Here is a 14,775-nt window from a genome sequence, read left to right as displayed (position 1 = left end):
GACCCTCCCCCCTCTCATGTGCTCTCTCTCATTCTCTCTCTTTAAAATCTTTAAAAAAAAAAAAGACCTGAGTTGAGATCAAGAGTTGGATGCTTAACCCAGGCACCCCTGGACTCTGTACTTCTGGAGGATGATGACTGACAAAGAGCTTAACACATAATGTATACTCAAAACATGTTTGCCGAACCAAACCCAGGGTCTAGTACAAATCTAGTGGTTATTTCCAAAGCATCAAAGCACTTGGAATTTCAAAGTTTAGCAATTGTTTTTTCTAGACCACAATATCACTTGGTATTCAGAAATTATGAAGAAATTCCTTCCTGCCTTGCCATAAATAGAACTGGCACAGTAACCCTCTGAGAGGTGAGTATAGAGCTTGAAGAAAATACTAAATCACACTGAAAGCACCAATCAAGGCTACAAAGAAAACATGGCAAGAATCAAGTTCAATAACTATGTTAAATCATACTCTAGAAGTTCCTGGCTTAGCTCAACCAGTGAAGAAAATAAAATTTGGAAATAAGTAACATTGGTCTCTGAGACTACACAATAAAAAGTAGATGTAACTAAAATCCTTCTCATTGCCAAAGTGGTCCGACATAACCCAAGTGAGTCAATAACCTACTCCAAGTTGATCTGTTGGCATATAATATATACCTAAGACAAGCTTGCTGAAATGTCATTCCTTGGCTCATCCTACAGAATGCAGTGACCCAGACCCAAGTAAGGACATTTAAAATCATTTCTTGATTCCCTTAAGAACATTCCAGACCAAATCAGCAGGCCACTTTAACAGCATACCCCTGTTCAGCCATGTAGTCAGAAGGTTTTTAATTACGGAAAGTGAGGGAACAAACGCTAAGGACCCACAGATGGTTGGATTTTTTTCTCTCAGGGGTGTAAACACATCTCACCCTCAAATCTTAACACAGTGAAGAAGATTCTGTATTCTATTCCATGTGCTGTCTAAACCATGACTTCTGTCAAGATTCCAGCTTAGGTCAAATAAGGAATATATTCACAACTTTGTTATCAACTTAATAATGAAAATGATGATAAATATATTTCATACAAGTGAAATGTACCATTTCAAGGCTGAAACCCTAACAACAAAAGACAAGAATAGGGAATTTCCAGTTGAAATCTCAGACAACTTCTATTTACTAAAACAAAAACAACCCTACAGAATACCATATTCTTATTTCTGGGAATAATCTAGAAGTAAATAATTGTGTATCAAGTGAAGAGTGACAAAAGATTTGACTGCTTACCAGGTCTGACAATAAGCAAGTCACTCATAGTGCATTCTTTTCCAAGCAACGTTTATATTACTCAACTTTCATTTGAAGTCAAATATCTTCCTTAGCGCCAATAAAAACAAGTAAATATAAACTCATCTGCCAAAAATTAGAGTAACACTCATGCATTTCTCACAAAAAAGAGAATCTGAAAGGTCCTTGAAATCTTCAGGACAGTGACAAAGTAAACTGAAGATCTTTGAGCAAAGGACTCTGAAGAGATTCAGTATGCTTACTGTGAAGTTTTAAACCCAGAGGTTTTCTCTCTTAAAGAGTTTTAAATTGCCTCTTATACCTGCAGCCAAATATGCTGACATTTTCAATGTTAGCTTCTCTGAGATAATATTCATAGCTAACATTTACTGAGTACTCTACCCTTTGAGAGGCACTGTGCCAAGCATTTCATTCTTTATGTCACATTAATCCTGACAATAACTCTTAAGGAGTAGGTATGATCATCACCATGTTACAGATAAAGAAATCAAGGCTCAGAATGGTCAGGTTACTTACAATAAATGGCAGGGACTGGATGTGAACCCAAATCCAGACTCATAAAAAGAAAAAAACAAAAAAACAGAAACCCTTACGAACTATTTTTAAAGAACTGTCCCGGGACGGTCGGTTAAGCGGCTGCCTTCAGCTCAGGTCATGATCTCAGGGTCCTGGGATCAAGCCCCGCATCGGGCTCCCTGCTCGGCGGGAAGCCTGCTTCTCCCTCTCCCTCTCCCCCTGCTTGTGTTCCCTCTCTCGCTGTGTCTCTCTCTGTCAAATAAATACATAAAAATCTTAAAAAAAAAAGACCTGTTCCTATACCAAGTTGGAAAAAATCCAGTCAGTCAACCCATGTTTCACTTAAGACCCTAAATACAAACCCCTGGTAAATGAATACTATGAGCCATCTGGGGGAGAGATACAAAATACCCCATATTAGTTTACACATCAAGGTGGTATGTTGCACATTCATCAACACATACTGGAAATCTTTGATTTAAATACCCAATTTAGAAATAACCTCTAACAATGAATATATATAAACTGTTATTATGAGTATTAATGCAGAACAAGGTCACTGAATCTCACTCCTATATCTGGGGTTCTCCCGCTTTAAAGCCCTAACCCTGCTTCTCTGGTCCCTGTGAGTGACACTAGGGGAAGGAGCAAATGAAAGACCAGATGATATCCACAGTTCCTTACAACTCCAGTCATCTACACGTGAAACTGAGCTGTTCAACACCCATTCATACCACACACTCCCTAGGGAGGGAACCAGAGAAGACCAAGATACTGTTGTAATCAAATACCTTCCACCAGAGTAGGAAGGGAAGAGAAAAGAATAATGAAAAAAGCACTGATGGAAAACAAAGCAGCAGCCATATTAAAACACAGAGAGCTCATTGTTGTTTACTTTGCATGCAGAAAGTCAAGCTGTTAAGTTTCTAAATGCTGCTCAACTGTGCCAAATACAAGTATTAAAACATAATCAAGGGACGCTGGGTGGCTCAGTGGCTAAGCGTCTGCCTTCGGCTCAGGTCATGATCCCAGGGTCCTGGGATCGAGCCCCGCATCGGGCTCCCTGCTCGGCGGGAAGCCTGCTTCTCCCTCTCCCTCTCCCCTGCTTGTGTTCCCTCTCTTGCTGTGTCTCTCTCTGTCAAATAAATAAATAAAATCTTTGAGAAAAAAAAAAACACATAAGAAATAACAGAGCTATATTCCAAAAACAGGTTCCCCGAGTGCCTCAAAAGTTCAGAGCAAAACTGACTTAAGATGGAAGACACATAAGCTAAATTGTATTTACTATAAACATATTCAGAAAACCATGGTAGAGTCCACAATTGGCAGTTTTAATTGTGAAACTAATATTGGAATTATTCTAAAGTATTAAAAATCATATTTAAACTTCTAATGAGCAAAACTGAGTATGTGTCTATAAAGTAATCAAACTAAGGAAAAGCAGATGGACTCACTCTTTTCTAAAATGAAAATTGATCTACACTGTAATGCATTACAATATTTATAAAACTGTGTCCCACATATTCCAATAAAATCTGCAATAATTCCGGCGGTGCTATTATTGTAGTCAAACAGAAATGTTTCTAATTATACCGAAGGATAATACAGTCTTCCAGGTTCTATTATAAAATATGCCTTTTTGGGCACCTGGGTGGCTCAGTTGGTTAAGCATCTGCCTTCGGCTCAGGTCATGATCTTGGAGTCCCGGGATCGAGGTCCGCATCGGGCTCCCTGCTCGGCGGGGAGTCTGCTTCTCCCTCTGACCCTCCTCCCTCTCCTGCTCTCTGTCTCTCATTCTCTCTCAAATAAATAAATAAAATCTTAAAAAAAAAAAAAAGATGCCTTTTTTATTTCTAATTTGAGCACAGTATAAAAACTGCTGATAAAAAAAATAAAAAATAAAAACTGCTGATAACAGAAGAGGGTAGAAAACAGTTTCACGGTACGTTGGAGAAAGCATGGAAATAGATTTTAGTAAGCAACTACTAACTGTATAGAATATGTATGCCACAGGGTATTGTACTGTATAATACATACTTAGATTCTAGGCCAATTTAAAGTATTATCCTCTTAAATTCCAGTTTTATTATTTTTTTATTCAATTTATTTAAACTAAAGAAAAATAAATTTACCCACTTCTCCCACCCCCCCCAACCTGTTATCTGCATATATGAGTTCAATGTATGTATAATGGATTTGGCTTTCACATATAAGAGAGATCATATGGTATTTGTCTCTGACCTATTTCATTTAGCCTATGCCCTCGAGGTTCATCCACATTGTTGCAAATGGCAAGATTTCATTTTTTATAGCAGAATAATATTCCTGTGTGTGTGGTGTGTGTGTGTGTGTGTGTGTGTGTGTGTGTGTGTGTGTGTGTGTGTGTGTGTGTGTGTGTGGTGTATACCACATCATCTTTATCCACTCATCCATCAGTGGACACATAGGTTATTTCAGTATCTTGGGTATTATAAATAATGCTGAAATGAACATGAGGGTAATATACATTTTTAAATTTTTTTAAAGACTTTATTTATTTGACACAGAGAGAGATAGCGAGAGCAGGAACACAAGCAAGGGGAGAGGGAGAAGCAGGCTTCCCACCGAGCAGGGAGCCCGATGCGGGGCTCGATCCCAGGACCCTGGGATCATGACCTGAGCCGAAGGCAGACACTTAACGACTGAGCCACCCAGGCGCTCTATATACATTTTTTTAAATTAGTGTTTTCCTTTTTTTTCAAACAAATACCCAGAAATGGAATTGCTGGATCATATGGTAGTTTTACTTTTAATTTTTTTAAGGAACCTCCATACTGTTTTCCATAGCAGCTCACCAACAGTGCATTACAATCCCACCAACAGTGCACAAGGGTTCCCTTTTCTCCACGTCCTTGCCAACACTTGCTATTTCTAGTCTTTTTTGATAACAGGCATTGCAACAGGTGTGAGGTGATATCTCATTGTGTTTTTGATTTGCATTTCTCTAATAATTAGTGATGTTGAGCATCTTTTCATGTACCTCTTGGCTGTTTTCTTCGGAAAAATGTCTATTCAAGCCCATTTGTAATCAGATTATTTTTCCCTATTGAGTTGTAGGAGTTATATATGTATATGTATTTGTGGTAGCACTAGGGTTTATTAAGCTGTTTAGTACAGGCACTGGGGCTTGCCCACGGTGCTCCTGATGTATAAAGCCTGGACTTTCTGCCAATTCTTCTTGAGCAATGACAACAGGAAACTGACAGCTGAATGGATGTTATATGTAAGCTCATCATCTGTAATCTTCATGCAGCCAACGGTCACCACCAGACACAGCACCTTCTCCATCTGGAATCTGATCATGGACTTCACTTCATCCACTCTGGCCACCATGCTCTCACTGTGGGTCAGCAAGGAAGGGAACTTGCCAGTCTTATTCGGGCCTGGGCCAGGATTCGAGGGATCTGCTTCTTGGCCAGCTTCTTGACTAATTTTTCTTCTTGTTGAGTTTCTTTGGCGCCCCAATGTCCATGTGGGGAATATCCACAGCTCTGGCCTCATCAAGTGTTGCTGATCCCCCAAAACACATACAGAGAACTTGGGGCTGGGAGTGGACTTAAGCCTGACAGTGCCGAGAAGCATTTGTCCTTCTGAGGGTCATTGTTCAAGCAGATCTGCAGCTCCACCATCTCCCAAAACTTCTGGCACTTGCACTCATTCCCATGCAGGACTTCCCGCACCAACTCATACAGGGGGTTGTGGGAAACTTTGCTGCTCACGGTGCCATGCACCGCAATAACCAGAAAAGAGGTTTAAACTGTTGAATCCTTAGATTTTTGTTGTTGTTGTTAAGTAAGCTTTATGCCCAATGTGGGGCTTGAACTCATGACCCTGAGATCAAGAGTTGCATGCTCCATTGACTGAGCCAGCCAAGTGCTGAGTTATCTATTTTAGATATTAGCCCCTTATCAGATATATGATTTGGAAGTAACTTCTCCCATTCAATAGGCTGTTTTCATGTTCTTGATGATTTCTTTTGCTGTGCAGAAGCTTTTTAGTTTGATGTAGTCCCACTCGTTTATTTTTGCTTTTGGTGTCAGATTCAAAAAATCTTCTCCAAGACCTGTAGCAGGGGGCTTACCACCTATGTTCTCTTCTAGCAATTTTATGGTTTCAGGTCCTACATTCAAGTCATCAGTCCACTTTGAATTAATTTTTGTGTACAGTGTGAGATAGGGGTCCAGTTTCATTCTTTTGCATGCGGCTGTCCGATTTTCCCATCACTATTTATTGAAGAGACTGTCTTTTCTCCATTGTATATACTTGGCACCTTTGTCATAAACTAATTGGCCACAGATGCATGGGTTTATTTTTGGGCTCTCTGTTCCATTCTGTTCCGTTCCATTGATCTATATCTGCTTTAATGCCAATACCATACTGTTTCAATTACTATAGCTTTGTGATATAGTTTGAAATCTGAAAGCAAGCCTGTCAATAAAGTTTAACGATTTTGTTCCACTGATAACAGAAAAGAAAGGGAAAGAAAAGAGAGAAATATCAAAAAACAGTATCACCTATTGTAAGGCCAAGAACAATTCAGGAGGTGCCAGAAGCACTTTAATTTTTCTGCAAAGACAGATCACAAATCTTATTTGCAAAATATTTCAAAAGAATAAATCCATGCTTTCTTGAGTCCTTTCTAGCAATTGCTTTTTTTTTTTTTTTGCATTACTGAACTAATGAAACTGTTAAATTTTATACTAAGACAAAAATAAAACAGAAACAACTCATCTACCAACTTCAGGTTTACCTCTTGAGCTACATACAGCCTGCCCCAGGCCCTAAAGATTAGCTCAAGCAAAAATAAGAGAACAGCGAAACCGTGCTGCCTTGAGAGCCAAAGCACTTCGGCCATCTGAAAAAATTCAAAATTAGTTTCAAAAGAGGGAGTTTTACCTCTACTGCACTTAGTTAAATGACTACATCATGGATTTTGAAGGTACTTCCAGAGAGTCTCAAAAAGGTTTTCAGCCAGGGGCACCTGGGTGGCTCAGTCGGTTAAGTGTCTGCCTTCGGCTCAGGTCATGATCTCAGGGTCCTGGGATCAAGTCCCGCATCGGGCTCCCTGCTCAGCAGGAAGTCTGCTTCTCCCTCTGACCCTCCTCCCTCTCATGCTCTCTATCATTCTCTCTCTTTCTCAATAAATAAATAAAAATCTTTAAAAAAAATTAATAAAATAAAAACGTAAAAGGGTCTTCTGCCAGAGGAGAATGAAAAGGAAAGTAGATGGGACGCCTGCGTGGCTCAGTCAGTTAAGCGGCTGCCTTCGGCTCAGGTCATGATCCCAGAGTCCTGGGATCGAGTCCCACATCGGGCTCCCTCTGCCTGCCGCTCCCCCAGCTTGTGCTTGCTCTCTCTGGCAAATAAATAAAATCTTAAAAACAAAAAAAAAAGGAAAAGGAAAGGAGTTATATTAGAGAGGTATGATTATGGATTATTTTTTTGATTTCCATAAATATTCTATCTTCTACCACTTTTTTCTCGTTTTGATCTCTCAGAAGTTGGAAGTTTTTTCCAGCTGTCAGGATCCCTGGTTCTCCATTTACCTGCCAGAAGGAGGCCAATGCTGACAGAAGCTCTGTGTGCACAGGCACAGCCTGCCAAGTGGTGGCTCCCACCGGAAGGTTCGGAGCTGTATTATTGAGGGACACCCAAACATCAGTATCTCTACATCTTTTTCCTGTTTTCAGTTCATTTTCTCCAGAAGAGTATGCGTTAACCTTCTGGAGGGAAGGGGAGGTAGTGGGTACAACCACAGTGCCAGCACTTAGAAGCCATGTCAAGATGCCTCACTCCTGGGACGCCTGGGTGGCTCAGTCGGTTAGGCGTCTGCCTTTGGCTCAGGTCATGATCCCAGGGTCCTGGGATCGAGTCCCGCATCAGGCTCCCTGCTCTGCGGGGAGCCTGCTTCTCCCTCTGCCTCTGTCTCTCTCTGTCTCTCATGAATAAATAAATAAAATCTTAAAAAAAAAAAAAAAAGATGCCTCACTCCTCCATTTGTAGCCTTTGCTCTTAGCCCTGTTCTCAGTACACCACCCCTCCACTGTGCCCCAGAGCTCCTGCAGGAAGGCCCTCTTGGTTCAGCCTCTCAGAGAAGACATTCTAGTATTAACCGGGGAGGGGGTGGTCTCCTGACTGTGCATGGTGGTGCAGAAGAGCTGAGTGTCCAGCTGCTCCTTCATTCACTCCTCCCACGTGTCTGCCTTCAGAGACACCTGGTACTTCCAATTCCTAAGCCTTTCCAGGGTTCTATGGCAAGAACTGGCTGTTTCCTGGAGTTCTCCGACCCTGAAGGCATTCAGCCTTCAGCTTTCACTGATCAGTTGAGTTCATCATTACTCAACTTTCCAACTTGAAAAATGTTATGGGGGCGCCTGGGTGGCTCAGTCGTTAAGCGTCTGCCTTCGGCTCAGGTCATGATCCCAGGGTCCTGGGATCGAGCCCCGCATCGGGCTCCCTGCTCGGCGGGAAGCCTGCTTCTCCCTCTCCCACTCCCCCTGCTTGTGTTCCCTCTCTCGCTGTGTCTCTCTCTGTCAAATAAATAAATAAAATCTTCAAAAAAAAAAAAAGAAAAATGTTATGAACACTGTGTTCCCCTTTCCTCCTCTTTAATAATAAATTCATGACTTTTTAAAAGTCCCTTTACTGATATTTTATTGGGGTTTCAGAAGAAAGCAAAGATAAGCATGTGGGTTCAATCCACTATGCTTGAGAGCAATTCCTACAAAATAAAATTTTTTTAAATAAATTTCTATTAAACTATTTTATGCCGAGGAAATGTGGTTAAGCAAGCATTTCACCTGAACTCAACAAGTCTCCAGTCTCTTTTCTACTCTCCCCAGAGCCGCGCTAACTGGCTGCCATGTGTACCCAGCTCCTCCGTGCCCTCCGTGCCCACCCACAGCGCTGCGGGCACAGGTGGTCTGCCCCTCCAACGCAAACCCACACTCCTGCTCTGTGCTCTTGATCCTAGCGCCTCCCCCACTTCCCTGGGCTTTCCGGTCAACTCTTTCCCCCTGTGTGTGTGTGTGTGTGTGCGCGTGTGCACGCGCAAACGCGCGCGCCTCTACCTTCAGTCTCAATCTCCAAAGGCTACTTCCCTCATTTAAAAAATTGTAAAAATATTTGTAAAGAAACTATAATTGCCTTCCTCTGGTGACAATATTAGTAGAGTCGTTACTCCAAAGAGGCCTCTTGTACAAAACAACTAGTTCTTGGCTAAAATACACTTTTTAGTGCATTGATGGGCTTCCAGAAAGTAGAGGAAATCTCCAGGGACCCTTGCACCATAACCAAAAAGAGCAACCACAGGCGAACAAACTGTGGCTTGAATCCAGAGTAAAATACTGAGCAGTAAACAAACTTGAAGGGTAGGGTGACCCTAATGATGAATGCCAATACAAAGCTGGCAATACAAAGCCGTGCCACCAGCTTGCCACTGGGAAGCTGAACCTGAGCGGTCACATTAAACCAAGAACCTCTAAAGGAGGTTAAATGGCCTCAGGTGATGCAGTCTAGATCCTTCTAGAAGCAAATGCAAATACTTCCTTTATTTGGGGCCTCAGATTAAGACGAACAAACAAAAGCTCACAATCAACATCATCAAATACATAAAGAAACAAACCACATAAGTGTTTGTGGAAACAAATTACAAATTCATACCCCTAAGGACTTAAAATATTGGATTTGTGAGATACAAAATGTAAAATAAGTATTAGTTATTACCTTGCGGTAATGGGGGATGATACCAAGAGAGAAGACCAGACTCACACTGAAGGCAAAGGGAAAACAGTCACAATTTTATAGTCCTTCATAGTTTTGCCTAGGGCTAGCTTTGTCCCCTTTGACTATTCTCAAAGGAATGCAATAGTGGAAAGAGTTATATTTACAAAATGATACGAATTCCCTCTAGCGAACAATCTACTACCATGCCATACATAGCCTGTGGGGAAATGTTCATGTAGGACATCCTCACAAATTTCTATTACAAATGGGACGCTTACGCAGAGAGTTACATGACCCTCATAAGGAAGGCTTCACCGAATGTGCTGGCAACATCCATCTCATCACAGCAGAATTACAGTGAATTGGAACCAAAAAAGTCCTCAAATTCCTCAGCTGACTTTGCTCAGCTGTTTGTAGATGGTCCTCTGCTTCTGTCAATTCAACCTGAACAACCCACACTACTGTCTATTCTCTCAACCCCTGAGCAGTCTCCCACGTGGTCTCCTGCGCGCCTGATTCCGAGATTCACATACTAGCTGATAAAACAGATGTTTTTAGGTACTGCATAGTGAGCTTCCTTTTTTTTTTTTTTTTACCATTTAACAGAATCTATGCAATCATTTAATTTCATTACTTCTAAAAATTGTAAAAAGGTATTAAAAGAAAATGTAAAAGGACTTACACCAGTGATCAGCAGAAATCTCAAACAACATATATGACTAAAATGAAAATAATTACACATGCCAAAAACAGGAAGTGTTTAACCTTAAAAAGATATTTACTGGACTTAAAACTGGTGGATCAACGGTAGACTCAACTGTAAAGGAAAAGAATAAAACGAAAGAATGTGTATAAAATCCTGAATTGCTAACTCCATATAAAAAAAAAAGAGGACAATCTGTCAGTGCACAGACAGAATTACCAATATCAGACTTCACAGATGGCTCTTCTGGTGAGACAAGCATCTTGATAATGTGGCCCACGGCTGGAAAAGTGTCATTTTTACACTGCCCTCACTTTAGGTTATGTAGGATGCACAACAAAACCATGCTTCTGGGGGCACCTGGGTGGCTCAGTAGGTTAAGCGTCTGCCTTCAGCTCAGGTCATGATCCTGGACTCCCGGGATCAAGCCCCACATCCGGCTTCCTGTTCTGCGGGAAGCCTGCTTCTCCCTCTCCCACTCCCCCTGCTTGTGTTCCCTCTCTCGCTGTGTCTCTCTGTCATATAAATAAATAAAATCTTTAAAAAAAAAAAAAAAAGTGGAGAACGTAGGTACAAAGAGGGTCCTTCTGGGCCTCAAAATAAATTCAGTGTATCTCTGAAGTGCATCAACTTACTCAATGGTATGCATGACAATTTTATATTAACACAATATTATTGTATTTATTTTAAAGTACAGTGCATGCATAATTGTTTTGACATAAAGCAAAACAAAGTTTTGGGTTTGCAGGTTCTTGGTTGGCTCAGCTCTCAGGTGCCATGGGGTAAACATGCACTCCATTCTTGCTGCTAGACCTTTGTGGAAAGGTCTGATACTCCCCAAGCAGGGCTGGTTTTGGCAGTTTCAGTACCACAAAAAGAAAGTCCTAGCCTTACAAAATTAATACTTGCAAGACACAACTCTGATTAAAAGCTCTGTTTAAACATCAGTATATGTTTAACAAATATAGATTATCACAATAGCAAATTAAACACCTTTATTTCCTAAAACTCAAAAATCAACATATAAAGCTCTAGGTAGACAAAAAGCCTAAAGAGGACATAGATGTGTTTTGAAAAATGAACCCAGGAATCTTACGAGCAACACTGCCTTTGCTCTCAAAGAGAAGTTAGCATGAAGGGTAGATGAAAAATACTATATTCCCCATATTTCATTTAAGAATCCCAATCTGCCCTTCTACTCTCTCAGTTGTTAAGTTTTAATGCTAAGAAAACTAAACACCATCTTGAAAAACTATAGACCTTCCCAACTACTGGCAAAAAAACAACACAAAACTCCAGCAATATCATGAGAGAATGGTAACCTTTCCCTGTGTCTTCAGGAAAAGACCACACATTTCAGCATCATAAAACTGCCCTTAAATGTTATTTCTGATCAAGTAGCCCCAAAGACCCAGAGACTGTTCTGTCCTATGAAAGTAATCTTTAACATTTATGAAATGTGTAATTCTGATTGGTTGTCTCCCTTAATGTATCACCCTGGTAATAATACTGAAGTTGACATCTCTGTTTTCTGAAAGGTATACTTTGGTTTTTAACTTTATCTTCCATATGCATGGAAGTCAAAAGTAAATAAAAGTTTCAATCCTCCTTTCTTTCTTATATAAAAAGAAAAAAAAATTGAGAGTCTTGGCTCACTGAAATTAATATAGGAGAAAAAAGAGTGACAGGGCCAGGTCATTTAGAAATGAAAATTATAGAAAGAAAAATAGGATTTTCAAAATTCTACTTTTATTCCTCAAATTTTATCTTTCTGTGTCACACAAGCTATCCCTAGGACATCTTCAAAGGCAATACTTACTGTAACTGCCAGGAGCCTTTTCTTCATAAGTAAAATGAAGCTGCAGTTCCTCTTCTGACATCTCACAGATGAACGCTTTCAGCAGGCAGCAAATAATGAACAAAGCATTGTGTGTCTGCCAAATGAAGATGTGGCTGCAAGGGAAAAACCAAACTCACACAAGAATCCATATTTAATCGAGAGCATGAGCACTATCTAGTTCATGATTTCTCAAGCATTTTGCCCATTCTGCTTATAACATAAAGACAGTAACTATATCTTTTCACGGCTCGTGATTTATTACACTATTCCAGTCTACTTCATGTTTCATTCTCTGTATTTTACTTAGTGAGTCAGCCTAATAAAAATGTTTTCCTTAGGCATGGATGCTCTTTGTTCTTAACTTCATACTTGTCCCACACACAGGCAGTTCAAAGAAAAGTGAAAAAAAATGTTTTAAAGTATACCAACATAAAGAGAATATATGCAAGCACACAACCAAAATTTTAAGTAGGGCACTGTCAGCAGCCCAGTACAATACTTGCTATTTGTATTAGTAACCATGAACTCAAGAAAAATTTTAACTGGATTTGATATAATTTGTTTGGAAGCAGAGCAATGAACAATGCCATCCAAAAATGATTTTAAAATGCCTGAGTGCATAAAAGATTAACCTTCCAATGTATCAAATATAAAATTATAATACCTACGTTACCTATAGTGGAATTAAAATAAAAATAAAATTATAATATCTAATCTGAACCTTCTTTCATTGACTAGGAAAGGTAGAAAGGAAACAGATGTGGAATGAAATAATCCTCAAACTTAGTCATTATTTAGACTAGATACGAGCAGCAGTGATAATGGAGGGGGAACTACCTTTTTTAATAATAATTACATCATCATTAACCTTAAGAAATATATTTCTGAAAACTGTCTAAAATGCTGAAATCAAACAGATTCCAGAATTCATAATCTCACCACAATGACTTGGACAGTAAATTATAACCTCTCTTTTATTTTTTAATAATGAGAATTCCTTTATAGCTTTCAAAAGACCATAATCTATTTCTACCAAAAAATGAAAAATATTCGTATTTCTAAATATAAAGAGAACATGATTTAATCAGCCAGCTTACTTCTGACATTCTGCCGAAAGTTTTAGTTCTTTGGTTCTAGAAAGGAAGACCTTAATTAGCGCACCAAGGTTTCCTGTTCGAGGGTTGTTTACAACTGCAAGAGAAGATAAGGTTTTAAAAAGTTAAAATTAAAAACTGAAATCAAAGTGAACATATTATAGCATCTGTAAAACCAAGTTGTCAAATTGAAGTTGCTCCACAGACAAACCTTACTGTACTTTCACATCTAATTAGGAAAATAAATAATGAGAGAAATTGCTGCTTGGTCCTAATTCTGAACAAAAAATGATTTGCAAACTGAAAATGACAAACACATTAGAAGAAAGTAGCCAATTCATCTCAGAATTCAAAATTATTAAGAAAAGAGATAAGAGTTGATATATACTCAATTTATACACATTTATATTTCTCTTTAGAAAAGCAAATGTTAGGGACGTCTGGGTGGATCAGTCAGTTAAGCGTTTGACTCTTGATCTCAACTCGGGTCTTGATCTCAGGGTCGTGAGTTCAAGCCCCATGTTGGGTTCCAAGAACGTGGGGAATGAAAAGAAAAAGAAAAAGAAAAAGAAAGAAAAGCAAATGTTAAAAAACAAAAAACAGTGTAAGACTGATGAATCACAGACCTGTACCCATGAAACAAATAATACATTATATGTTAATAAAAAAAAAATGTAAAAAAAAAAAAAAAGATCCCCAGTATATAGAATACAATAAACTATAATGGTAAAACTCTGCTCAGATAATCACAAATCATTCTAACGAAAAATAAACAGAAACATAAGGCAATATGGCCAGGGAGAAGCTATTTGATCAGAAAAAATTTTAAAGAATTTGTTTAAAAAAATTTTAAGTTGAAAGGTGGGCATTTCAGCAAATCCAGCCAAGAATTGAGCAGATACTGTCATGAGAATCAGAAGATCTGATTTCTAGGTCAAGTCTATAATTAAGAGAATATTAAAACTCAAGTTACTTTTCTTCTCCAACCTCACTTTTCTCAGCAAAAGAAACAGACACTGACTAATATACACTAAGTGCTTTATACACATCATCTCATTTAATCTTTAAAACCAACTATGGGAGATAAACACCAATACCACCTCCACTGAACAGATCCTCGGGTCTACGTTGTTACTGCTCAAGGACACATCCTTATCTATTGGTTCCAATTCTTGCCTCTAAAATGCTGAGCTATACCAATCCCTATAATCAAGAAATTAGGCTTAATGAAAATATAAAGTTCTATCAGTCTGCACAGTAAGACATATGTGATGGTTAATTTTATGTATTAACTTGACTGGACCACAGGATGCCAAGATACCTGATTAAACATTATTTCTCGATGTTGTGTGAAGGTGTTCCTGCACTTTAATTTTCAAGTGAGTAAAGCAAACTGGCCTTTTCATAGTGGGTGGGCATCATCCAACACATTAAATGCCTGAACAGAACAAAAGTCAGAGGAAGTCTGAATCCTCTCTCTCTGCCTGACTGTTGAGCTAATACATTGGTCTTCTGCCCTTGGACAGGGACTTACAACACTGGCTCTTATGGTTCTCAGGTCTTTGG

General features: G+C 39.3%; 1 protein-coding gene and 1 pseudogene across 1 annotated transcript in view; both read right to left on the bottom strand.

Moving 5' to 3' along the window:
* DYM (dymeclin) overlaps positions 1-13,302 on the bottom strand; it is a 286,329-nt gene extending 273,027 nt beyond the window's left edge. The window contains exons 1-2 of the mRNA XM_081801268.1: positions 13,213-13,302; positions 12,095-12,228 (exon numbers count right to left, since the gene is read on the bottom strand). Coding sequence (XP_081657394.1) covers positions 12,095-12,155 — 61 coding nt within the window. The 5' untranslated portion in view covers positions 12,156-12,228; positions 13,213-13,302. The remainder of the gene's footprint in view (positions 1-12,094; positions 12,229-13,212) is intronic.
* Positions 4,369-5,599, bottom strand: LOC102736478 (large ribosomal subunit protein uL1 pseudogene; annotated as a pseudogene).
* Positions 13,303-14,775: the final 1,473 nt, after the last annotated feature.

This window comes from Leptonychotes weddellii, chromosome 13 (genome assembly GCF_054177405.1).
Source record: "Leptonychotes weddellii isolate Sample4059 chromosome 13, ASM5417740v2, whole genome shotgun sequence".
NCBI lineage: Eukaryota > Metazoa > Chordata > Mammalia > Carnivora > Phocidae > Leptonychotes > Leptonychotes weddellii.
This window is presented reverse-complemented; position numbering and strand designations above follow the sequence as displayed.